General features: G+C 49.5%; 6 protein-coding genes across 6 annotated transcripts; 4 read left to right on the forward strand and 2 right to left on the reverse strand.

Annotated features, from left to right (window-relative positions):
• Positions 1-7: 7 nt before the first annotated feature.
• ENH_00001070 (hypothetical protein, conserved) lies at positions 8-5,300 on the forward strand (the record flags this gene model as incomplete). Its single annotated transcript, XM_013578134.1, has 12 exons — positions 8-57; positions 266-375; positions 858-1,157; positions 1,336-1,487; positions 1,990-2,136; positions 2,391-2,507; positions 3,024-3,149; positions 3,346-3,434; positions 3,677-3,794; positions 4,010-4,423; positions 4,584-4,791; positions 4,912-5,300. 12 exons carry the CDS (start codon positions 8-10, stop codon positions 5,298-5,300), a joined length of 2,220 nt encoding a protein of 739 aa, XP_013433588.1.
• A 196-nt stretch (positions 5,301-5,496) lies between these two features.
• On the reverse strand, positions 5,497-7,621 carry ENH_00001080 (PHD-finger domain-containing protein, putative; the record flags this gene model as incomplete). Its single annotated transcript, XM_013578135.1, has 5 exons — positions 5,497-5,657; positions 5,948-6,182; positions 6,464-6,544; positions 7,261-7,365; positions 7,583-7,621. The coding sequence occupies 5 exons, from the start codon at positions 7,619-7,621 to the stop codon at positions 5,497-5,499; spliced, it is 621 nt and encodes a 206-aa protein (XP_013433589.1).
• Positions 7,622-8,317: 696 nt separating this feature from the next.
• ENH_00001090 (hypothetical protein, conserved) lies at positions 8,318-10,078 on the reverse strand (the record flags this gene model as incomplete). Its single annotated transcript, XM_013578136.1, is given in 3 exon segments — positions 8,318-9,179; positions 9,196-9,595; positions 9,811-10,078. 3 exon segments carry the CDS (start codon positions 10,076-10,078, stop codon positions 8,318-8,320), a joined length of 1,530 nt encoding a protein of 509 aa, XP_013433590.1.
• Positions 10,079-10,485: 407 nt separating this feature from the next.
• On the forward strand, positions 10,486-11,782 carry ENH_00001100 (hypothetical protein, conserved; the record flags this gene model as incomplete). Its single annotated transcript, XM_013578137.1, has 2 exons — positions 10,486-11,607; positions 11,699-11,782. 2 exons carry the CDS (start codon positions 10,486-10,488, stop codon positions 11,780-11,782), a joined length of 1,206 nt encoding a protein of 401 aa, XP_013433591.1.
• A 6,388-nt stretch (positions 11,783-18,170) lies between these two features.
• On the forward strand, positions 18,171-19,298 carry ENH_00001110 (hypothetical protein, conserved; the record flags this gene model as incomplete). The annotated part of the gene is made up of 1 exon (XM_013578138.1): positions 18,171-19,298. The coding sequence occupies one exon, from the start codon at positions 18,171-18,173 to the stop codon at positions 19,296-19,298; it is 1,128 nt and encodes a 375-aa protein (XP_013433592.1).
• A 2,980-nt stretch (positions 19,299-22,278) lies between these two features.
• On the forward strand, positions 22,279-22,602 carry ENH_00001120 (hypothetical protein, conserved; the record flags this gene model as incomplete). The annotated part of the gene is made up of 1 exon (XM_013578139.1): positions 22,279-22,602. The coding sequence occupies one exon, from the start codon at positions 22,279-22,281 to the stop codon at positions 22,600-22,602; it is 324 nt and encodes a 107-aa protein (XP_013433593.1).
• Between the last annotated feature and the right edge of the window lie 3,593 nt (positions 22,603-26,195).

Here is a 26,195-nt window from a genome sequence, read left to right on the forward strand (position 1 = left end):
TGCGAATATGGATGTCCTCGGCAGTTCGCAGACCACAGCGGAAGCTGTTTCTTCCTGGTGTGTACATCTTCTCACTATATTCTGCTGCGTGTTGTCCTGAAATTAGCTGCGGTATAAGCGTATCTTGTGTGTTAACGGTCGGTTAATAGTGGCTCTTTTCAAAGCCCCACTGCCGATTTGAATGGAGCCCCGCTCAAGCATTTCATCTGCAGCTAAATACGCACTGCCTTCAAGTTTGCTGCATCTTGTTGCTTTTTGACCTCAGGGTCGTGTGCTGGCAGCAGGTGCGCTCCTACACCTCTTTCTGCGAGGAAATCGAAAAGGCCAAAAGAGCCGCAGTCGACTCGCGGAAGAAACTCGCGAGCGACACCAAAGGTGAGACCACACACTTTGTCTCCAGTTCATATGCATCTAACTACACGTTTTAAACATGTTTATGTGTATTGATGCACAATGCATCTGTTCATATCCCCTCGTGCTGGGAGCAAATTTCTCTACTTCGACACGCATGATTGCAAACATATCAGCACTTCTGCAAAGTGCGAAAATGCATCTGTGTACGCGTGGCTAGGGTATCAAACGCAGCTGTATGTACACAGCAGCACCGGGGCCCAAGAAGCCAGGCCAGCTCTGCCTGTCTGCAGCACCGCTCAGTTTCTTTAGTTCCTTAATTCTTCTTGGTTTGGGTGGAGTGCACAATTCTATGCGTTAGGGGTCAATGGCAAGCGCTGCGCAGTGCATTTGGCTTGCTGCTCTCTTTTAATGTCTATTCCCATCTCTTTGTTTCTTTTTGTTTTGATTCATGGCTTGTTTACTGCTGCTTTTGAGATGTTCGTCTCTTCCCGCATTTTCTGCAGATAACCGCCGCCTCTGGTCTTCGCTTTCGCTGTCGCCTTCGGCCTCCACGGGGCCTCCTGTGAGCCCAGCTGCAGCAGCAAATGGCGGCGCTGCAGCAGCGCAGGACGCGCAGCAGCAGGAGCAGCAGCAGGAGCAGCAGCAGGAGCAGCAGGGAGGCACTGCGGCTCTGGAGACAGTCAAAAAGGCAACAGAGCAGCTGCTGAGGGGCTACCAACAAGAAATAGACTCGCTCACGAAACGCGCGAAAACAGCAGAGGCCACTTTCTTAGGCCTGCTGCAGCTGCTGCTGCAGCAGCCAGGTACAGCCAAAGCCCCAGCGTCTGACTCTAAACCCCGGGCCCCACAGTCTGTGCCATTGAGCTGAAGCAGTACCAGTTGCAGCTGGTTGTTTTCCAAATTTGCTGCAAAGGAGTAATCCGTAGGCCTCACAGGCTACTTTGTGAGGTCTGGGACTTCGGCGTGTGAGCCTGTGTGCAGACTTGATGGTTATACTGCGTGACCTGGAAGCAAGTGCTGCTTCTGGCGCTGCTGGCCGTCAGGTCGAGGAACTCAAGAAGCAAATTGATCTGCAGAAAACAGCAGCAGAAGATCTCGCAGCGAGAAATGCAGAGCTCGAGAAAGAGTGTCACGTAAGCGGCGGCCAGCTGTACAGACACCCCATCCGCACGCAGCTGCAGCACACCAACACTTTTCCCAGATAACTGCAACACTCTTTCCCTATATCATGTGTAAAACATGTGCATATAAAGCTTGGTGAAAGCTCTTTGAGAGTTAGTGCTGCACTGATGCCCGGAAGAGGGCTCAGGGGAAAGCGAGACCGACAGGGGGCCCATGCTAGAGGAGCTTGGGGGCCCCCCGAAACAGCATAGTGAATATGCTGGGGCTAACCCGCAGCGGCCCTTGTAGCAAAAGTAGTATATGAGGCTCCCATAGCTGCATCCACATACGGCAGCACCTGCCTGCCCGAGTGCTGATCTGTAGGCATGTGCAGGCATTCCGTGTGCAGACATGTTCAGATATGCATGCGCATGCACTTTGAACGCACAGAATGCCGAATTTGCTGAGTATATGCATGCGGTGCTAAGTATATGCATGCATCTAAAGCGAGGTCTCGGGTGCTGGGCGTGGCAGGAGCTGGAGGAAGAAATAAGTAGGGCGAGGGACCAGTCCGTGACAGTGCGCATGCTTGAGCAGCAGCTGCACCAGCAGCAGCAAAACTTTCAACAGCAACTTGAAGCAGCGGTGGCAAAGGGAGAGCAAATGGCCCAACTCAAGAGGGTGGGGACCAGAGGCACCAGCAGCAGCAACGTCGGCGCCAAGAGCAGCAGTGGCATCAAGCCGCAGCAGCAAGAACAACAACAGTGGCTGCAGCAGCTGCGGTTGCGGTGATGCAGCTGCAGGCAAACTAAGTGCATCCCGTGATAACAGAAATCCCCATCTGCTTAAGCCGTTAGGCCAAAACAGAACCTCTAAGATAGCTTTAGAGTTGGCTCAAAGGATTTCGGGCATTTGCTACGGCGTTCGGTGCTCAGGCGGACTCACATCTTCAGCGCGAAAACGCGGAGATGGCGCAGCAGCTGCAGACAGCGCAGCAGCAAATTGCACGCCTGGAGGGAAGGCTGCTGCAGCAGCAGCAGCAGTTTGTTGCTGTGAGACGAAAAAGAAAGCTGCAGGGTAGCAGCAGTTAGAGGCGGAGTGGTCTCCGCAATGGGGTTATGAGTTCCCCATCTACAGCGTTATCTTGCTTGGTGCCTCTTTTACCTCTGTAGCCCTCTGTCTCTCTTTGCGTCTGTCTGGCTTTATCGCTCCGCTTCTGCGTCGCTCTCCGCCGAGTGTATGCGCCTTTGATCTTATATGCACTGTGTGTGTCTACATAATACGTATATATGTTTGATGTAGATATGCGCATGTATTCATGTGCGCACTTATATTCCCATATATATACAAATTCACGTGGCTGCTTAAGTAGGAACGTGCGTATGTATACTTGTATATTCCCTTATTTCATTGCTCACGATGGTGCATTTGTTTGTTTTGTGTATTGGCCGGCTCACTTGTTTGCTCGTGTGTCTGTTCATTTGTTTGTTTACTTTCTTGTATGTGCGATTGCATTCATATTTTGACAGGGCACCTGATGCGCGTGAGCTGCTGTGGTGTACGTACAGACTCGAGACGAACTGGAACGGAAGTGTGGGGCCATTCTTTCGGAAGTTGAAATGCTGGAAGAGAAGAGACTGAAACACGAGAATGACGGACAGACACAGAGCAGCAGCAGTGATGCAAGCACACTCGTGAGACAGAGACACCCAACTATATGTCAAGCATGCGACATAAGAAAGGCGCGAGATAAGGAGTACAGACAGACAAGGACTTGTTTGAGTGACTGCCGAGTTCTGTACAACTAGCTATTTCTTTTGCTTTTTGGTAATCCGGTAGCGTCATTTGCTGTTTGTTTTGTGTCTGTCTTTTGTGCCTGGGTCCTCTTAGAGAGCCCTCCAAACTGCCCAAGAACGAATCAGCCAGCTCTTAGCAGCAGAGAAGGGCCTCGAGGCAGAAATTCGTAAAGAACAGCAATTGTAACTACGAACCCACCCATGGCCTGCTGCTGCTGCTAGTGCGGCTGCTGCTGGAACATTAGTGCTGCTGCAGTTGGTACTGTCGCTGCTGCTGCTGTTACTAGCACTGCTGCAGGGACTACTTCCCGAGAATATTTTGTCCACTTCTGCCGCTTCCACGCACCGTTGTTGCTGTTCGATGCTTAGGCTAGCGATCAGAGTTGCATTTTCCGAGTTGTGTTGGGAATGTGCGTACACTTCAGGCGCATGGATGCCGAGAAAGCTCACGCGGCAGCTGCTGCACAGGCTGCGAAGAAGGCCGAAGAGATGAGTTTAACAGTGAAGCAGCTAGAGACAGAACTCAGAGCCAGGCCGACTGCAGTAAGCCAAGCTCTAAGCCCTGAAGCACAGTGGTCAAAGCGGCTCAGGTTCCACCTGTTCTTGCAGCTACTGCTAATGCTGAATCGATTAGCGCTCCTGTTGAGGCCGCTGGCTCTGCCGGTTACGCCTGTTTTTGTTTGCTGCTGCAACCCTGCCCGTCTCTGGAGCCCAAGACCCCCACTCTATGCACCAAGGCGTGTCTGCTTTGTGTGAAGGATGAAGTTCGGGAGTTGCGGTCGCATCTACAAGCTGTTTCTTCCACTCTTTCTGCAAAAGAGGCTGAAGCACACAGGGCGTGCGAGAGCCTGCTAGAGGACAAAAGACGCCTCGCTGCAGAGCTAGCAGCTGCAAACCAGGCAGCAGCAGCGGCGAAAGAAGCAGCAGCTGCTGCAAACGCCACGCTTGCAGCATTTAACGTAACGGAGCACGCACACCATGTAGCTCCCGCGAAACAATCATCAGGGTCATCTCTCCTCGAATGTGAGGCACGGGGCGCCACGGCTGAAATCCAGGGAAGTCCCGAGCGGGAAGGCCAAAAGACCGAACCCAACGGTGTTGGGGAGGGAGTGTTCAAGATAGTTGTAGAGCAACGGGAACTGTACAAGAACAAGCTCATGGAGGCGGAGAAGGTACTTGCGCAGTGCAAGCCCTGAGTCCACGCCAGCGCTGCATTGCACTGTGTCAGATCTAGATCTCTGGTCCATGAAGATTCGCTTTCATGGTGAAAACTCAAACTAGTACCTGGGGCTTCTAAGGTGCGCGTATGTTTAGGGGTTGATTGTGCTGCAGGAGAGGGACAGGTGGCGCTCTGTCGCTCTCGAGGAGAAAGAGAGACGGGAGGCGCTCGCAGTGGAGAACTACCAGCTTGGCCAGGCCCTGGAGGCTGGGGCAGGGGGGCCTGAGGAGGCTCCGTGGAGGCCAGCGGGGTCCTCAACTTCAGGAGGTATACGAGGGTACGCCGTGGATATTTTGGAGGACAGCGACAGGGAGGTAATCAGTGAGGAGACAGACAAAAGTGGGCCCCTGCCCCTGGTAACTAGACGAGAAAGCGATGGCAAAGGCAGGGGACCCCGCAAGAGGAGAGGCCCCTCCGCATTTGTACGGGGTGTCGCTGCAGTGGCAGATAGCGTAGCGCGTGCGGCCGCGGACACTGCACGAAGCATCTTAGGTCCCAAGGGCAGGTCTACCTGCGATTCCCGTGGGGGCTCGGGACCAAACCTCCTCGTTTTAGAAGGCCCTAAGGATGGGTTGTCTCGGCGAGAGAGATTAAAGCAGCAGCAGCAGCAACAACTCCAGCAGAAGCTGCAGCAACTGGGTGTCGGGGAACGGGTTGTTGTGATATGGGGTCGCATGCTGCTATCTTCTCGAGCTACGCGTGTGTTTGCTCTTTTGTATTTCTCCCTGCTACACTCTTTGGTGTTTTTGGTGCTTTTGTTTGCTGCTGACTGGGCCTCTAATACAGGGTCAGGAGGGGCCTCTTCAACTACGCATGCATACCTTAACTAGCCACAGACGCACCTTTAAGCCCATCTAATCGCTATAAATCCCTATAAATCCCTACTTGTTTGTCTCATGCAAGACAGAGAGAGCACAAAGGCTCTTCCGGTCGCCACGCGCCTTAAACGTGGTGCACTTTCGTGTGCTCGAAACGCAGCACCAAGGGTGCGCGCCTTTTCCCAATTTTGTTCTACAGCAAAACAGCCTATGTTGCTACATTTTCTAACGCCATAAGTGTGGGATGTCGAGCGTGGGTAGCTGTGCTCCTGTCTGTCTCGGCCTGGAAGTCTTCAATAAAGTCGCTGCAAATCTTGCAGATGTATTCATCTGGGGCCTGCCTGGCCACTGCACATTCCACGTGAACCCCTGCAAATAAATTCGGAAACAGTGAATCTTAACTCTTGCAAAAGAGCACACACGAAGCCCATCAGGCACAGTGCAGGCCCGTAAGCGTACGTGTCACAGCAGCCCAAAGCCCACTGTGATTCATATCCCTAAAGCCACAGCCCGTTGCTTTGTACTCTTTAAATAGTATTTCGTGTATATGTTGGCGATTCCAGCAGTGCTAGCAACGTCAAATGCTACGGGAAGCTTGGCTGGTGTTTCCACGTTAACGCAAGCCTCGAACAGCACGCTCTTCAGCGTTGGGGGTTTACCAATTCTGCACACTGCGCAAAAGATCCTCTTCTGGGGTCCTTTAGAGTCGGATTCGAGAGGGGCGGCGCAGACTTCACACAGTTTGTTAGGGTTGTTTCGTTTGCTGCATGCAGCGTATACTGAGTCAAAGGCTGTGTTGCTCCTGTAGGGGCTCCTGCCCCTCTTGACCCGCAAGTACTTCTCCTTGCAGGCTACGCATATGCGGTGACGGTTCGAGTAAAAGCAACTGGGATCCTGAATACATGAAAGCGCTGTAGCTTGTTAATTTCAGACTCCAAAGGACAGAACAAATTCTCGAGTTCAGTGATGCTTCCATACTAGGCAAACCACAGGCACAGACGGGCCCTAGAAGGGCAGTGGCTCAGCCAGCTGAAGTCTGGGCTACAAACAATAAGCTACAAAGAGCAAGTAAGCGCAAATAGCGGTTGCCAGTTAACTACAAACAACTGAGCAGCAGCGCAGGGGGATAGCAGAACCGGAACGTCTAGCCCTTTCAGCCTGATTCCACGACTTACGAGTGCTTCGTCCTCAGTGAGCTGGCAACCGCAGGAGCTGCAGTAGCCGCAACCTTTGCAAAACCAATCTCCCTCCGGCACCTGAGCAGCAAAATAGTAAAACCTGAAGACGAGCTACGTTTCCGGTGGATTGCTGGTAGACTGGTCAGGCAGATGCGCAGTGTGCCCAACCTCTTCCATATTAAGAATTTCTTGGGGTGTATGGGAGTGCAGCGGAATAAGGGGGGCAAGCATGGCAGACACGAATTGAAGGAAACAGATAGTGACAAGGGCAGCAAGCACTGAAAAGGTAAGTGGGCGGCCACAAACAGCGACGCAGACAACATTACCCCGGAACAAAGAAAAAATGACGAAGAAAAATGATATACGCAACTAGCAAGCCATAGAATAGACAAAAGACTGGACTGAGAAGGAAGCGAGAAAGTCGAGAAGAGGACGTAGACAAACGGCAGATTGGGGAAAGCGGAAAAGAAGCAAAGCACAGCCGGATTAACGGCAAGCTAGCAACCAGGAACCAAGCAAACGCCAATCCACTACAAAAAAAATCGCGAGGCAAAGTGCTACGTTGGAACATGACGAGTGAAGAAAACGCAAGTGACAGAAGTGGTGGTCACAATGGATAGAATAGAGGAGACGCTCAATCGTTTGCCTTCTTGTTGGATGGTACTGCACCTCTCCATGCAGGAGCAAACAATATGATTTATTTGTCTGTTCGCTTGTCTATCTCCTTGTGTAAAGGCGAGCGCGAACCCTTCATACTCTAATCAATTAGATTTTCAAATAATGCTGGCCATTACCTCTTGAACAGGTGGGGAAAGGCACTCCATGTGAAAAGCTCTGTCGCAAGCGTCGCAGATGAGCATCGTCTCTTCATTCTCGTTAGACAAGCAAACCTCGCACATCTGTCAAAAAAGCGAAAAAATTAGTCGATACAGTATTTGGCCGGTCAACTGCTTCCTAGAAATAAGAGTTACCCTCCTTAGTTGACGAATAAACAATTACAAGAACACATGCGTATAAGAATCACATGCAACTTCCCCTTCCTCAACTTTGGCTCGTTGTATTCCCTTTCGTCCCTCTGTTTCGGTTCGTGTCTTTCAGCCTGTTCTTCTTTCTTACCTTGCAGTCTGCACACTGCCAAAGAAAACGCGTCACCATCTCAAAGTTCAGCGGCGGTTCGCAGCATCTGCACAGAGCCGAAACACACATACAGAGAGTAGGAGCGGAAAACGGGATGTCCCGGACTTCCCGACGTACACAGCCACCTGTAAAAAAACCAGGCAATCCTGGGATGCACACGCCGTTTTGGCTTGTAAAGACACACTTCAGGTGCCTACACATCCCCCGTTGCACGTGCCCCAATTAGCTGTACGGGAAGCTATGGCGGATAAAGTCACCTCTGCTGTTACCAAAAATTCTACCGTCTTTACGCCCTTCGCATTTTTAAATGTTTTCTACGACGTAAATGCACTCTGGCGCGTAAAATCACTTTTGGTGTGTCTCGGCAACGCAGATGTATAAATACGCCTATGTAGTTTACAAACACTCGCGCGGAGTTCAGCCACTTCCGCGGTGTACAAGAACCTGTCTTCTGTCCAATCGCCTCTGGGATGTACAAAAACCTCAGAGGTAAAGACACCTGGTATATGTAAACACGCGACTCCCCGTGGACAAGCACCTGTAGACTGTACGGTTCCCCGTGGGTCCAGGAAGCTCTAGTGGAAGCCTGTACCTGCCGTATAGAACCCCTTCTACTGTGTGCCGGGGCTAAGAAGCGCACTCGCCCGTATCGAGTGTGCAGTCACCTCTGAGGTATCCATTTACCTCCAAGGTGTTCACCAGCTTGCTGCGTGGTCACTCACTCACCGGTGTACTGCTACCTTCAAAATGTACGGCCACAAACCGTGTGTACAGGCACCTCTGCAGCGCAGAGGCAACCTTACTGCGTACAGGAATCTGACGAGCATACAGACACCTACAAGGTATAGACGCAACCCTTGCTCGAGTTGGCGCCTGTCTAGTGTACTGCAATCTCTGAGGCGCTGAGACACCTCTGGAGTGTGCAAGCACCTCCGTTGTGTCAATACGCCTGTCATGTGCACCGTCACCTCTTGGGTGTGCAGGCACGTCTGCGGTGTACAGATACCTCTGAGGCGTAAAGCTGCCTCTCGGGTATGCAGTCGCCTGCCGACTATATACGTATCTCTGTGGTGCGCCAGCATTCCCGAGGCGAACAAGCTCCCCAGAGATGTAAGGGCGCCTATCTCGTGCACCGGCTGCTCTCAAGTGTGCATGCATACCTGGGCTGTAGAGACGCCCGTCAAGTAGATGGGCATCTCTCGTATGCGCGGGCGCCTGTGAAATGTAAAGGCGCGTCTGCGGTGAATACGCACCGCTGATGTGTGTGGGCACCTTTGAGGTGTACATCCACCTCTGCAGTGCGCAGGCGCCTGTGCGGTGTGCAGGCACCTCTGGTGTGAAGCGGCGCTTCTGCGGTGAACATGCGCCTGTCATCAGCAATGGCATTTTTGGGGTAAACAGGCACCGCAGCGCTGGGCAGGCAAATCTGCACGGTGCAGCCCGAGCCTCTCCAATTGTCCGCCTGTTCTGCGCGTCTGTGCTCACGATACACTGCCGCTGGTATCCAGCAAGCGTGTAGTGTCTGTAAATCTGGGAATTGATGTCTGGTGTGTGTCTCTGTCCCACGGGAACTGCTCTAGACTTGAGCTCACCCCGCGTGGAAACCCCTCTGGCACTTGGTGCAAATGAGCAGGCCTTTTGCATCTGCATCGTTTTTGCAGTTCTTGTGGTGACACCAAACTGCGGGTCGTTCATCAGGCTCTTCTTCTCCGCCAACTTCAACTCCGGCCCCAAATTCGTGGATGAGGCTGGTCTCGCCACCGCCGCCCTCCTGGGAGTTACGCACGCCTGAGTCCTCTCCCTCACACGCAGGCAAGGACGCAGCGGCTCCTGGGGCACTTCCTTCTTCTGGCTCCGACGGGGGGCGATTGGGGTTGAACCCGTCGGGCAGCAAGCCGCCGGCCTCATTTCCTTCTGAGTAGGCGCCGCTGGCACTGCAGGTAGCTCCTGTTGCGCCGCAAGAAGAACAACGAAGAGCCTGGCCCGCAACAACTGCGTCACAAACACATCCTCAGCCCCACCTAAACGCTAGGGCAAAAGCGTCAACTATCCAGATGATGGATCGATAATCCTGGCGACCCGATGTATCCTCTCCGTGACAGCTGGGCCGGAACTTGCCATCTACAGTTTTGAGCTGCACTACTATGACTTCGTGTTCTTTCTGTGGTACAGGGGATTACACCTTGCATCAGCAACGTACGACAAACCTTCTTTTTCACAGACAACGCAGTAGTTCCTGCTGCTGCCTGCTCTTATTTTGTCTTGGTAGTTCTGCCTCTCTTTATTGACCGCTTCCTCAACTGCAATAAGCTTCTGGAATTGAAAAGCTGGTCCTTTGTCCTCCCCCCACCCCAAACCTGCAGGAGCGGGCAGTTCTATATACGTACACCCCGGCGGGGCCTCAGGGGTTCCCAGGGCCAATCCCCACGGAGCAAATACGGCTCTCTTGAGCGAATTCTTGAAATACTTCTTCATCCGCTGGACCAAACGACCCCACAGTCCTTTTCTAGGGTCAAAGGTTTAGGGTTCGCCGTTCAGGGTTCCCCGTTTGGGGTATATGATCTTGAAGGGCGGAGCGCGTCGCTGTTAATCTTACTGGATGAACACAAATGAAAACAGACGAACGGACTGTTGCGAACATTATTTTAATGCTGAAAAGTGGAGTTGAGGGTTTGGCGCTTAAGTTGGGGTTTGCAAGTTTCTTAGTTCAGTGCGTGGGCTTCGTGTTCGGAACGTGCGCTGGACCATGCCCAACAATGGTACTGGTACTCGGGGCCCCCTTTGGAGTTGTGACTGCTAGCGGGCGCCTTGGCGTATGCCGTATTTGATTTGTTTTATTCTCTTTTGTTTTCCTTTTTACAGTCCCTCACCATTTATGGAAAATGGTGCGTTACAGAAGGCAGAGCAGCCACCAGACGGGGTGTGCAGATTCCAGAGACTCGACCCCTCCGTCTCGTCCCAGACACCACAACCACATCTCCAGAAAGACGAAAAGCCACACGTACAAACACATAACTCACGGCAGTCAACAGTTGCGGCATGCGAGGGACATTGACGAAAGTCAGAGAAGGGGGGACAATGCGTGTGTAATAGCATTTGATGTTGCTTACGCTGACGTAGCCGCCGGTGTTAGCGCTTTTACTTCTGAGGAACTAGACCTACTGACACAAGTTGCTGAACTAAAGAAACGGTTGCAGTGCAGAAGGAGAAGCGCGATCTCGCCGCTTCAGCAGCAGCGTCTGCATCAGAGGCCGCAGCGCCATAGCGGGCATGAGCCGCTGATACACCAGGACCAGCAGCCGGAGCTTCCGCAGCAACTCTCTCACCAGCTGCCGCTTTCTCCCGGGAAGCTCTCGTGGGATCGCGTTTCCGGTTCACCCGAAGAAGAACGGGTAGCAAGAACAGTAGCAAGACAGGGGCCCCTGTGCAGCCGCAGCAGCTGTACAGCACCAGCGCCAGCCACCACCGCTACACAGTCAGCCCCGAGCCCCCTCCACATGGCAAGTCTCTTGATGACGGCACCTCCTGGAAAGTCCACCAAGCAGCAGGGACGGGTGCATCATCTGTTCCAGCGGCGGCCTGGAGACACGTCTCCCCAGTTACATATACAGGAGCTCCACGGAAAGCGTTTACAGCCTTTTAACATGGCACATCCTCAAATGGCTTTACAGCAGCACACCGCAGCACGCCCCGCTAAAGGAGGGGACCGGAACGGAGTTGTAGCTGTCAGGCATGATGCTTCCTTTGCTGTTCCTTCAGTTCTGCGGGAGTGGGACAGGTTCCTGCCAGCAGAAACAGAAAATGATCAAAACAGCAGCACCATAGACTTCACTGGCAAAACTTCGGACATAGGAACACATCCAAAAGTGACATTTGCAGCAGCAGCACGAACCGCAAGAACACAAACAGCACTTGCAGCAACAACAGCAGCAGTCCGCGCTACCTGGAACTTCATCAGTCCTATGGAAACTGGTGCTCAGGGTCGGCAGATGCCCAACCAAACTGTCCACTGCAGATTCTTCAGAAAGGGTAGAGCTGTTGCTGCTCTTGTGGATAATGCTGGCATTCCCTGCTGTGCTTCCGCTGCTCTCATAGGGACGAACTGGTTGCTACTGCTTTGCTGTCCTGGCCCTTTTTATCCCTGCTGCTGGGTTTTGTAGCGGCATGTACTGTAGATGATTTTGCTGACGCTTCTGCTTCTAACTGCAGGCGCTTGTTGGAAAGGTCCCACCTGTGCCTTTTATCACGCTAAGAACCAGAGGGCTCCTTGCGAACGGTTCTTGAAGAATGAGCCAAATCCTAGAGGCCCCAGGCACGCCAGAAGCAGTGAGTCTTATCTGCACATTGTTAGAAGTGCACGGACGGTCATTTCTGCGCTGAGGCTTAGCCTGTCTGTGCCTGTCTACTCATGATATAAAAAGGCCTCTATCCGGTCTCCTCAAGCGCTTTGTTGCACTTCCAGGCCTCTGCTTTTGTATCTCATGTTAGTCTCTTCATGTTACGCCCCTTGTGCCCATTTGTCGCATATTCCTAAAGGGTCACGCACGGTTCTTGCTTCTGCGATTGCTGATACTGCTGATGCCTCTCTTGCTAGTGATACTGCTATTGCCGCGGTTTCTGTTGATGGTTGTGCTTTGCGAGTTTTCCTACTAAGCGCACACTCTATAGTGAAACCGGTGTTTGTTTCGTTACCATGGCAAGCGCCGCTGCTGGTCCTGGTTTTGCTACGCTTTGCTGTTGGCGGTAGTACTGCTCTCGGTCCGGCCAATGCAGCACTGTTGACAGCTTTGACTATCTCCGCAATTTCTGTTTGCGCTGATCGAGCTGCATTTGGTGCTGCCACCGGTGCTTACCTGAGCATGCTGCCGAGTCTTATGCGCCTTCACAGACCAGCGCAGTTTGGGGTCGCGGTGAATTTGTAGGCATGAGGTGGATGAAAATACGCAGCGCAGTGCTGCCGATGCAACGATTTTCGCTTTGTGCTGCCTCGCTTGTGCTTCTGCTATTGTGCGCCGGTGTCATTCTTGCTACGGCTGCAAGTTGCTGCTGTGCCATGTCGTTCATTAGCAACGATGCCTTGTTCCCGGACTTCCTTCCACATTTGAAATTGTGCTTTTACTTTTTATTCCCAGGCTAGTCGAAAGGCTCCTTGTATTACTACTCATGCTAAGGGGGCTGCTCAGAAGCTCTGCAATCGTGCAGCGTGGGCTACGACGTCTCCTGAGCTCGCCGAGCGCATGATCAGCCCACACCGCAACAGTGCATGCAATGGCGTCGAGACCTTTGAGAGGTTACTAGCTTCGTGTTCTCGCTAATAGGCTAAGTCATAGCTGCGGCAGCTGCCGTTGACAGCTGTCAACAGTTAGGCCTGGAAGGCGCGTCGGAACCATGGCAATCTTCATGGGAGGCGGGTACTTGCAGTGGAATGGGAGAAGGCGGGGAGAGATGTGGCAGGGGCATGCTTACCATACTTCGGAGCGCACACACAACATACTTGAGATACGACCAGGCAGGCACACAGTGGGAGATGAAAAGTTTCACAGAAACGACTAGAGCGACGAAATAGATACGGCTGTTGACAGTTAGACACGAACCTGCATGTTGGACATCAAGGAATGATAGATACTAAAATGGAAAGGCCGGCACACTTCTACATGGTGCACATTACGGGATGAAAAGGAAGAGACGGAAACAAGGAAAGCAACAGAAAGGTTGACGTTGAGGTAGGCGTCCTGCTGGCGTTAGTGGCGCTGGAGCATTTACTGTGCTTACTGCAGTCGAAGACCTGCAGACTTGTGAGCATGTATGCGGCTGTTTCTTTCATTTGGCTTGTGTCCTTGTTAAAAGAAGGAAGCAATGCCGAGGCAATGTCTGGAGAAACAAGTAGCAAAGCAGAACCCGCGGCAAGTGGTTAACGAATTTTCCGCCGATTTTAGGGTTGGTCTTGTTTTTACGGATTTGTCAGTTTGTATTTCCGGAAGCAAGTAAAGTAGTAATCAAGTTTTCGAGTGTTTGAATAGTTGTTACTGTAAATTTATGTTTGTCTTGTCTACCTTGTGAATTTCGTCTTTGAGTGTTCTGCCTATTTTCCCTCGTCTCCCTTCTTATGTATGGCTGCTTGTCCCTTTGGTCGCTCCTTTATATTTTGTAGACTGCATGAGAAGCAGTCACTTTTGGAAACACTATTGAGACTATTTCAGTTAATAATGATGTGCTTATGTGTATGTAACCAGCATGCAAACGTTTGCTTGATGTGGCCAAATGCCCGCCGGCCAGCTTGTGGTATGCCTTCTGCAAAATTTTTTAGTTCTATTTCTGGACGTTGCTCTCAAAATTTTGATTGGCTTTTCAATCCGTTTTTTTCGTATTTGGGGCTTGGACAACTGTTTGTATGGTAATGCGGTGAAGGAGCTATATGAATTTACCTACGCTCAGGAGCTGTGCAAACTAATCTCATCACGGAGCATTTGCTTCGAAACGGCTAGGTTGTGGATTGTTTGACAAGTGTGTGTTATTGTGAAATACACACACACGCATACTTCACCTAATTACGTAGCAATAAAAAACGTGTGGTGCGTGCTGTATTTATTACGTGTACTTGTGTTAGTACTCGGCAGTCACTGCACACGCGGACGCTTGCAGAGATTGATAATGGCAGGATTTGAGAGCGTTGAACTCGGTGCGGCAAAGCCCAAAGTGGTTTAGCTGCACAGGCCGATGAGGTCCTTGAGATGCCCTGCGCACCTCCACAGCTTTCATTTCAAATTTTGACAAAGGATGAGTCTTTGAGGGCGACGATGTGCTAGTTTACATAGGCTGTAGAGCTACTTCATTAACAGGAGGAGCCCATTTCATAGAAGGCCATGATAGAGCAAAATGCCCCTACTGAGCACTTGGAGAAGCATCCATGAAAACAGATTCAAGGGGAGGGGCTTCAGGAATGTCCATATAGATTTCATTAATATGTCTGGGTAGTCGACTGGGAGTGGATGTCCGTTGTAAATAGGTTTCTAGCCGAACACAGCACATCGGCTAGCCGTGCAGTTACTTAAAATTTCTCATGTCGGATTCTCTTGCCGCCATACTTGCGCTTCTGGCGGCTCCAGAAGCTCTTCGGGTGTGATGCTGTTGTAGAATAATCATATGGTGCGACTGCCTGGTGATATATGCACATACGCACACTGTGAAAGTCTCCTTTTGCTGTTGGTGGTGCAGTGTTGCAAATTGCGGGGTATATCGTAGTGCGAATTTAAGAGGCAGTGCTAGTTACATTTTCAAGTGGAAGTGAACATCGCGTTCCATTACTCTCGGACGTACAGGCAGCATCTACAGGTATTCACTCGAGTTTAGATCGCATATTCCAGTGTTCTCGCCTGCATCAATCTCCTCATTGCCATACAGCTGAGGTGGGCAGCAAGCTTCGAGGATTAAGGATAATTCCGCGGCTGTAGCGTTTTCCATTTCGAGGGGAATTAGTGTCATCTTCCACCATGAGGGCTTTTCGTGTCCTTGTAGAAGCTGAGGGTTTCTATCATCACCTCAACAGCTTCCCTGAAACTCTGGAACCCCTGTGTGTAAAATAGCTTCCGAACGCCTTTTTCCACATTGGCTCTGGGATTCAAATCCCGAGAGTTTCTGGATGACAAGGTCTCGCTGGAAATCCACAAGGAGTTCCGATCCTCTACAGTAAGTCAAATACCAACCCTTGAGGGAAGCGAGAAACGCCCTTTCAGCTGACTCTGCACGAAATTTCTGCTATGAATTCGCCTTCAAGTGCTTTAAACCTCCTGTTCAGTGCGTTCTGCAGCGAGCTCACTGCTGTGCGAGGAATTGGAAGCACTGGCATTACGAAAAAATATGGCTATGGAAACGTCGCATTCGCTGGTTGGAGCAATGCAGAGGAAAATGCTTGGCTCTCCAGAGGAAAAAATCTAAGCAAGGGAAGGTGCCACGAAATGACGAATTCTGTGACTTTGCTTCCCAGACGCACATATCTACTTGCCGTGGTAAATCAGACCGTCACGTTGAACGCCGTGCACTCTTGGGCGGGCTTGTTTCTCCTTGAGGCGTCACTTTGCCGTCGACCAACACTCTTTGATGCCGAAGTTTAAAGTGCTTCGAAAGATAGTAGTGAGCACAGTGAACTCAATAGGACAGAATAGTTTGGTCCCCTTAGTGCCAAAACCGAGGTTGATGATGCTGGGCTCAGTAGCCGAACTGCTGTATCTCAGAGCACGCAACGCACCACACCCTATCTCGGAGTTTACTAGTAGCTTTGGCAAACAACAAATTGCACGCAAGGCTCGCTCTTCTGCTCAGTAGATCAGAATCTCACAATGAAGCCGCAAAGGTAACAAGCGGCGTGAGCTTCCATGCACTTTTGGAGCCTTCACAACCGGTAGCAGCTGACAGCACAGAGTGCCTCGTGGAAAGCCGCGGATATTCACCAACTAACTGTGCTGCTTGAGTCATCAGGACCAAGCATCGCTCGCTACCGCAATCTCAGTTTCGGTGTGGGCCGTAGCATCAGTCCAGAAGGACAGCGAAAGTGCATTCGCCAGCTCTGGCTCTGAGATTCAAACAACTCGAAGTTTCTTGTTGTTCTTTTCACCCTGGGCACCCTCTTGCTGGTCGCCATCCGAGGGTACAAGGTGTCACACCTCTTTCTTCATTCCTGCCTCAAATGCTGCAGTTTCTATCCCCAGATGCACTCTCTCAATACTGTAGTGGTTCATATTGACGCTTCTCTTGGGCTCCCTTGCACAAAACGTTTAGACGGCACTACTCCTCAAAAATTTATAGACCAGGAATTTACTCTGATCGGTATTTCGGGCCAAGAGTCTTCATTTTAAAAAGCCCATTGCAGTTATTGACGGGCAAAAGGTAATTTTTCCACTGCCTGAAACTGTTTGAGAGGCTTTTATGCTTGAGGCTCCCCTTGGCATACCCTCTCGCCTTTTCAAAGTTTGGTGAGACGTGGTGTTTTTCCTAGAAAGAGAAGCATTGGATCCCTGTTTGGGTTCGCCAATTTTCATGTAGATGAAGTCTCTACGGATCCTTTGACGCCCCCGAATATATTCAAGAGCAACGTGAAGCCGGTTCAAGAATAATTTTCGGGTAAATGGGCAGGATACGTTGAGGGCTGAGTGCACGTAACCAGGTGCTGCGTCCCTGCCTCAATGATGGATTCGTCTTGATCGAAGCAGTGCCATGAGGAAAACCAGGAGCTCTACAACTCCCCTAAACACAGCTTTTAAGTGTTCCATCCAGAAACCTTTGCTAGGTTTCAGCGTGCCTAGCACTATTGGCGTTCGCATTGAGATTTACGTTGCTTTCAATGGCGAATGCCAAAACTGCGAAAGCAAAACGCCTTCAGTGCTACGTTTCAGTTGATTCTCTAGGCTCGTGGAGCACTGATGCCCAAAGCTTATATGCACAACATTGAGTAGTCAGCGTAAGCTTGTGAAAAAAGGCCATTATGTATCCTTCAGGGGGTCTTTCTGATGGTAGAAATTTGAAGCCCCCTCCACTCACGCGGTGTGAGCAGGGCCCAGTAATGCCGTAGACCCCACTGATCTATACGCAAATTTTGGGCTTGGACAGACTCTAAAGGACATTCCAGGAGCTTTTCACCAATGCACAACTCTCAGTGGCTAGAATAGCAATTAGCGTTTACCCACAGCACGCCGATGAGGCGTCTTACCCTGCAAGCCATACTCCTCTATGTGTGGAGACCATGAACTAACGTGGAGCAAAGGGTAGTGGTGCTGCTGATCAAAGCCGCACAGCACTGGCTGCGGCAAATCCCCTTTGCCAGCAGACTGGTTCCTACTTTCCACATTTATTCCTGCCGTCTTTAACGGTGTCTAGGACTTCGTAGAGTCTTCAAGCAGAGCCTAGAAAGATACAAAATATTCTTTATATTTTTACCGAAGTATATCTTTGTGGGAAACAAAGCAAATCAGGTTCAGCTTACTATGCATGCGCGTCGAACCCTCTACAGTTGTGACTTCGCCACTGCGCCGGCAGCACACAATGGGCTTTCTACACTGTTGTCTTTGAACAGAATTTGTCCTACATTCAATAAAGTAAAATGAGTTGCTTTCAAGGGTGTGAGCAGTCGGCAGCACAGTGTTTCGTGCTCCGGTTTGACTTTTAGCCGTCAACTTCAACCAGTGTTGTGGCTCGACGATGTTGAGTGGGGATCGAGAAGCCTGAGTGGATACGGCGCTGCTGAGCTGCCGGCATTTACGCCCTAATTCTAATTATATCTTATGATTTGCTTTGCTATATTATTTTTCGGCATCTGGAGTTCCCGTGGCGTTTGTCCTCTCTACTAGGCATGCCACTGGGTGCGTAAATGCTTTTGGCCATATAGCTCAGGGGTTGGAGTAGCAGAACTTCCGTCCCCTGAGACGTATTTTGCGTATTAAATGTCAATTTCTTCTGCAGTTTTTGTTTAATGTCCGTTTAAATTACGGTGATGACGCGTACTGCGTTTCTTAGGGTTGAATCGGCCTGTAGGGGTTCACGAGGTATTTGCTCAGCTACTGCGCTAGAGGCGGGTATGCCATATGGCTTGGGAAGCAGCAGTACAAGTCAGAATTGTGCGTATAAGTGGGTTCGGCGTGGTGCTTCAATTAAAAGCGATGAGAAGTCCGGGAAATTCGTGGTGGTCTGCCTACTGCTGTTGACGATCACAGCCGCTCATGCAGCTCCGGTCGGAAAAGATCTGGCTGTGCCATCGGACCCAGACAGTTTGGGGAGATATGAAGGCGATTTCATTGAAAGTGTAATGGAGTGGGGCAGGGCTTGGTCTAGAGCGTCTGAAACTGTGAAGGTTGCCTTTGTGCGTCATTTCACTCCATCTTCCTCAACCAATCCAGCGCAATTTCGGGACCCAGTGGTTCTTTACAACAAGCACATTCAGCCGATGGCTCTAGTAGAGCGGCCTTCGAACCTCCGAGACAAAGTAGCCGTTAGAAACTACGTCCTATCACTACGGCTGCTGCAGGGCGTTTGTGGCGCTGCTGCAGAACGCCTGAAGGTGCTGCGAACTCTGGAAGAGATCCACCGGGACACTGGACTTCCAGTTCCCCTGTTGGACCTCGAAAGCAAAATTGACCTGGAACCTGTGGAATACTGGTTGGCTGAGGAAGAAAAGGGACAAAATTTAGCTTCCTATGGCGATTTCCTGGATATGTTGGGCTTCCGGTGGCGCGAGGATCAGCCCAACAGAGTGCCCCAAGCTCTGGTGGAGATGCTGGCGAACATGTACACTGTCCAAGGCGTCCTGCAAATGGGTGTTTCAGACGCCCACGAGCGTTTTATGCCGTTCTTTGCCGCTCTAGGAGTGGATGGCTACGCACCCGACAAATCGGCAATGCCCTTCACTCTTCCATATTCAGGGAATCTATTTCAGGCGAGCTTCTTCGCTGCCACGCCGCCCAGCAGCCTGTACAAAAATGCCTATGTGCATATTCTCAGACAGACAGTGCGCGACTTGCGCTTCCGCTATGAGGGCGGCTGGTGCACCGCAAATGTCTGGAAAGAAATATTAAGGCAGCACGAAGTAAATGACCAGTTTGCTAGGAGCCAGTTAAGGTGGAAACGGAGAGCAGTGGAGGAAAAGTGGAACGGCAGGCACCCGCTGGCCCTTGATGACCTGGAGCCCATCGCTCTGTTTGTCAAGTGATGCGTTTGTGAGACTGGAAACAAATCGCGGTACAAGTATATGCGTATGCATGTATTGTTCTTTCAGTACCAATGAATGTTAGCAATTCATTTTACACGCTGGTACAGATGCACATTGGTATTTATGTTCAAGCATAACATACGAATGTCTATTTGGGCTTACGTTCACACATATGCCTTGTATCATTTTCCTACATATGCTTATGCACGCATAGTAAAAGTGTTTGTGTGAATTTTTATATGCATTTGTCTCTGCATTTGTTCATTCTTATGTACTCCTGCTCGCCTTCCGTGTCTTTGAAAGCGATGATGAAGTGAAGTGGGAAAGAGAAGAGCGAACACAGGAGTAAATAAAGGGGCCGAGGCAAATAGAAGGATACAGAATCATGCACATGGATGCTTTGCGTCTCGGTGCGTCCTTCCATTCATATTTACGATTTTTTTCAGCAGAGACAGAGAGATACAGCCTCATCTACACAGGCTTGCAGTTGCCGTTCATCTCTGACTTCTGTCGTGATATGTCAGCTCCATGAAAAATTTAATTTTGTTGGGGGAGACATTGCATTTCATACTATTTAAGCTGCCATTTTGGCGCTAACCAGACAAGCTTCTTTATTTGGTCCAGTCATGCTTTTTAATTTTGTTCGTTAGATGGTAGATTTTACACGTGTCATTCTATTGTTTCGTTTTCTATGGAGTCGCTTTTTATACATCGCAGCCGAAAGTAGTTGACTTTTGTTTGCTGCTGGTAGGTGGACGCCTGCTCTGGCAAACACGGAGTCCATAGTACGAGTAAAAATACACGACATATCATGGATAGCTATTGTTAGGACGCAGAGAAATGGGTAAACTCACACATATGTCCCTTCGGTGTGAAAAATTTATAAGCTTCCTAGTGCGGTAGGAATTAGTGCACCTACTAGGGAAGCACAGCAGTTATTCCTCACAAGCAAGGATTTACTGCTTATTAAAGAGTCCACCGTTTACCCAAGATATAGTGCAAAGGATGGAATGTAGTTGGATTCAACTACTTCATATATGAAGGCGAAAAGGCGAAACGCAATCAGCAGTATTTGATCAACACTGCCGAAAAAATACAACGACCACAAAGGACTCCTCAGAACTTTTCCCACAGTCAGACAATGCTGAAACGAAGGGAGAAACGTTGTTTCTTGAGTTCTAAAGCAAGAAGAAATTGAAGAGCTTCAAGAAGTTCTACTGAAGTCTTTAGTGCATTTTTCCTCAAAAAGGTAGCCACCAAAACGAGGCGGATTTCCTCTAGAACTCAGATGTGGTGTCCACGAGAGCCTACTGCGGTGTGAATAGTCATTAATATGCATTTCCATACTGATTTGGTGCGTCTGCAAAACGGAGGATTTCATGCAAAAGAATAAAGCATGCACAAATGGAAAGCCATCAAGTGAGGCACAAGTTAAGTACTACGCATACAACTTATCTCTTTACTTGTTCTTTTGCGTTTTGAAGCATACCATTGTGTACCCAATGGTACAAAAGTTCTCACCTTCGTTAACCACCAGCTTTGACTTTTCCCTGTGATTTTTGCCCGCCTTGTTGAAATGAAGTTGAATTATTACCCATACTATTAGAGTACGTTAGAGTACGCTACTCAGTGCACTTCCATCTGAGTTACCACGTGGGAGCTTTTTTCCAAACACATTCACTGCTCGCTTGTTCGTTTCGATGTTTTCTGTATATCGCAAGCTGCATTGGGGTTCGATATGCTTATAATGCACTGCAAGTCAGAAGTCAGTGGCCAACAGCCGGAAAGACGAAGGGCATGTCAACGCATTTTAAGAATGAAGTGGAATTAGTGGAAGCAGATTCACGCAGCTTTTGATAAGAATGAATGTACGTGAAAATCTAGGAAATATACTTGCCACTAAACTGAGGTGTACACTTCTACGGAAGGAGAAACGTAAGTGCGCAGTATTGGAATATTCAAATCGATGATCTGCGTGTATTCCCTGTGCGCGCACTTGTGCGGGCAACCAAAATAACAAAGAACGCGTGAATACTTTTGAAAACAAAAGTACCCAAGCAGTTCAGTACAATGGAGGTCTAAATACGCGCAACACCAGCTAAATCCAGAAAGAAGTAGCAAGAAGTGCTCTCTGCATTGAGCATATCAAACAGCTGAACACATACAATGGCGAAAGCATAGTGACACGCTCGCGCACGCTTTTGTGCGCTCTTTGTTGTAACAGGCCCTCCGAAACCTATATACACAATGGGATAGACTGGCAGACCAGAAAACCTACGGCTGCCACTAATGCACATTATTGTTCCTGCAAACGGCTACGCATATAACTGGGAGTAGCTAAACAAACACTGCTTGCGAACATAAACATGTCTCTATGATGTGCTTGAGAGCGAAAAAAATGCAAGGCGCTATCCTTGTTGCTTGCAGCAGCAAGCCTGAAGCACTCTTTCACTGTGCCTTCCAATATGAGACATTCAAAAGTCCTTTCGAGTTAGCGTCAGTACTAAGTCTGTAAGGTTCTGTTAGCCTGGCCCTGCTAGAGCCCCTCCAGCTCCTCTGGTCAGAGCTGTTTCTAGGTGACTCGGCTAAGTGCAGCTCTGTGCAGAGGTTCAAACAAAATTATACAAGAAGAGGAAGACGCGGCTATGTTGAACTCAGCTGTTGTAGCGTGGTACAAACAGTCTCGCATGTTCAAATCATGTAGTAGTCGTTCGACATGTAGGAAGCGAGTTTTCGAAGGGGGACAGTGACAGGCAGTAGATAAAAATACATTTTTATAACACAATCAGTGCCATTCGTACTGCATGTGTCATTGTTGGGCAAAATCGTAAGGCGTGAAGTCACTCGCAGTCGTGAGCCACAGGTGGGCGGACGGAGCGACGGGGTCTACTGGTGGTGAGTGGAATATGAGATTTGTTACGTCTTCCTTTATTTCGCTTCATACCCGAAATTTTTGTTGTAAGCATCTACTTTTTTGACAATGGAAGCCGCTAAATCCTCCTCTCTGCGCCTTGTGCATATAGTGTGTTTCAAATTCAAGCAAGACACACCTGTGTCTGTACAGCAAAGTATGAGAACAGATGCAGAGGCCCTCAAAAACTCCATCACGACAATTCCCTTTTCACTTTTTTTCCGCCCCACCTTTACTCACGAGAGAGCCAAGGGCTTCACTCATGTTCTCCACTCTCAATTCAACAACAGAAGCGATCTCGAGACATATTCCAAGCACCCGCAACACCTTGAATTCTTGAGCAAATACAGGCCACACTTCGAAGACGTCATGGCTGTTGACATTGAGCTTTAATACACATGAAGAAAGCACCCAACGTATTCGCGGCCCTACTGACCTTGGGCCCCCCATAGGGTTTTGGGCCATTGGCGGGGCCCCTGTGCTTTGAGGTCTCTGGAAGCAGAAGAAGTTGAGGCCAAAGGCTCATCAACTATTCTCACCTGCAGCAGCTAAAGGCGCAGAGGAAGAGCTGGTAGCTCATGGAAGCGTGCTGCAGGGGCTGCAGCAGCAGGACATGCAGTTGACTATGCAGCAACATTTGCTGTTGCAGCAGATCCTGATCTTACATCGCACGAAGTGGGCGATGCAGCTACAGCACGTGCTGCTGCACAGAGACGAGCAATCGTAGCGAACGCAGCTGTCGTCTCGCAGCAAGCCGCAGCTGCTGCGGGCTGTTTTTGTTGACGCTGCTGCAGTTGCTGCTGCTGCTGCTGCAGTCATGAAACCATGCAACTGAATGTGCTTATTGTCGCGTCTTTCCTTTGAACACTTTTAAGTGCTGGACAGTTACTGCAACATTCTTTTTTGATCTTTCTTTTGGGAAAGAAGCTCGCGAAGTCCGCGTGAGCGACATGCATCAGAGCTAATCATTTGAATGCTATTCTACCATATTCATTGAGTGCCAATTTGCGCTAAGTCGCTGCGCAGCTGCAACTTGTTTATTTATTTAATCTTTTTGTTTTTTTCTTTTGCTTGTGCTCCAGTGAGCTCTGTATTGGCTTTTGCGCACATCACACAATCATGCAGCTTTAATGTTTGCCCATTTCCTTTTGCCTGGAGGCCCTTTTGAAGCTTGTGGACATTATTTAGACGCACTAACTTTTGTTTAGATGCATGCATTTCTTTACTCGCGTGCGCACAGAGTAACTGAGGGGGGAGTGGCAGCAGTTATGAACTGTGGGGCCCCACAGCAACGTGGCATGCCCAACCAAATAAAGTAATGCCAGGATTTTTACAAGTCAGTTTTTTGTCAGGCCAATTCTTCGCCATCCTCCTCTCTTTGCTCCTGCTCAGACAAGAGGCAATAATGCGTTGCACTCGATTCTTATCCAAACTGTCTCATTATTTGGATGAAGCCTTATTTAGTCTTTATTTGTAATTAATTGCCATTAAATGCCATTATCGTAAAACGACAAAACAAGGAGCACTGCGCGGGACCGCCTTAGTTTGCCTCACCTCTTCCTTCGCGAGTTTTTCTTCTTGTTCCATTCCTACAGTAACGAACACTATTAATTCACTTCTCCTTTTTGTGCTGTTTATTTATTATCCGATTAAATGCATCCAGTTCTTTCCCCCGCTCCAGCTCCATCTGGGTGAAGGGGCCTCACTGCGCCTCGCCTCTTCTCTGTCTAGCTGCGCACACGCCAGTGGGCTCTAGTATCATTAACTACGGTGGCTCAGCTACAACTAGTTAAAGATTTTTCGCCTATATTTTGGGTTAATGAGTTGGTTACCTCCTGGCTGAAGTTTGTTCCTGCCTCAATGGCTTTTTGTTGCACCTCCTCCAAGTCTTTACTATACGATTCCAGCGGCGGTATTTCTTCCTCAGCTGCAGCATTCATAATGTTGGTTTTTTTAGTTGCATTGACTTTTTTCCTCAAAAATTCCCCACGTCAGGTGCAATTTCTGCGCTTCTTGATATCACTGGGGTAATTGTCTGACCCCTTATTCATAGTCAGCCATTTGATTGATTTAGCTCAGTTTACTCTATAAGTGCTTTGTTTACTTAAGTGTGGCAGTCTCACTCGGTGTTTCCTCGGTGACGAGACGGACATTTTGTGCTTCTACCCTCGGCACACGTTTCAGGCCTGGCGCTGCTGTCACTTCAACTTTTGGCTGCCTTGTATGTTTAGTTGTTCACACTTATCAAAGTTCTGAGTAGGACAAAAATCAATTTACTTTAGTTGGCGGACGATCTCTGCTATCAAGGATTGAGGAGAAGGCACTTGAAGCGCTGACTGTCGACTGGCCATACTCGCATGCAGAGATGGAACGGGACAGAAAGTGAAATAGAAGCAATAAAGCAGACACAAAATATGCATCTTATATAGCTACAGTAATGTGTTAATAGTGCGGAATGGTATTTAGGCGTGGAGTGGAATTGACTTGAGAAGGGAAGTGAACGATACGTAAAATACTGTGGCTTTCTCGAGCTGTACAGACAGCGCGAAAGTATGGAAGAAGGAATAATGCAAGCTGCCGTCCAAAAAAAGGGAATGCACTGAAAATAGATGAATTGGCATTCTTCACTTCAGCATAGAAAGTTGAAACAATGCAAAATATCGCTTCAGCGACAGTTTATGTTTGTCGTACGTTTCCTCTGCTAGCTTTGACTTCATTCGTTTGTTTGCCAGTTGATCTCGCTTTCTTCTGCATACCTGCCATGTTCGCTTATTTGCGTATGTATCAGTTTGGCTGTTGCCGCACCTGCAGTTTTCTTAGTTTAACAGCGTATGCCATCTATTGTGTGTGTGTTGACCTGTCGTTATATCTACTTAGCACTTTACTCTTGAGACTGCCCCTTCACGCCCCCGTGAGCACGAGGCTGTGATGCTGTGTGCGCTGGGCTGCCGGCTCTTGCTTGGTGATTTGGTAACATGCAGGTAAAGTTAGCTGCGAGGGACAGTTTTTGCAGCTGCGACTAAGGCAACCGGGTGACCCGCTTTCTGCAGCCTTGTTGGGTAATGAAGGGCCGACACGGGATCACTTGGTAGTCATATACGAGGAATATACTTAAGCGTGATTAACTAATTAAAAGGGAGGTCCACGACGGCCTGTGGGAGAAGCCCCGGCTCACGCTCATGTGGGCGCTGGTCCTTCTCCCTGTTCAGTACTCATCTTGTTGATTGTTCGCGTTTTCTGGCGAACTTTGTCTCTGTTGATAACTTGTGTTGAGACCAGGAAATACAGTTAGGATGTTAAGACGTGTATGCGGCAGAAGGCCGCTTGTGTGCATGTTCCACTAATACAACGAAATAGCGAAACAGCATGCGCCGCTCACTTTAACGAACAGCTTGCCAGTGTTGCGCCTTGCAAGCTTTTGCTCTTGAAAAACCCAAATAAATGTTTCCTGGAGCAAAAGCTCAACCTGACGGCTCAGGCCGTTATTGGGCTGCATCAGAATGCTCACCGGACGAGATGGGCACACACTATGCTGCCTTTCAATCCACTCCAGGAACAGCAGAATGTGAGTCTCCAGACGCATAAAGGTGGCTTAAAACATCTTTTACATGCTGAAATTCTTGGAAACGAATATGACATATAAGAACAAAGTAAGTTTCGTTGCAAGTGAGCCTCCGGGAGAAGTGTCGGCAGCGGTCACCGATTTCAAGCAGTCATGAAGGCCTAACTAGGTTGGACTGCAGTATAAAAGGAAAATAGAAGGAGCAGGACAAACAAATATAAAGGGGAAGAGGCCATTTAAAGCTAGAGCAAAAGGCGAAGGGCGCGCACGGAATTGAACCATGAACCTGCCGATCTGCAGTCGGCCGCTCTACCATTGAGCTACACACCCGACGACTGCCTACTTGCGGCGAAACCCTCGACGTTTCCTTCGTTGGCCTGAACAGCCAGAAATATCAAGATTTGGCGGGCATTTTTTGAATGCG

The sequence above is a fragment of the Eimeria necatrix genome, genomic scaffold (genome assembly GCF_000499385.1).
Source record: "Eimeria necatrix Houghton genomic scaffold, Enh_scaff102, whole genome shotgun sequence".
Classification (NCBI taxonomy): domain Eukaryota; phylum Apicomplexa; class Conoidasida; order Eucoccidiorida; family Eimeriidae; genus Eimeria; species Eimeria necatrix.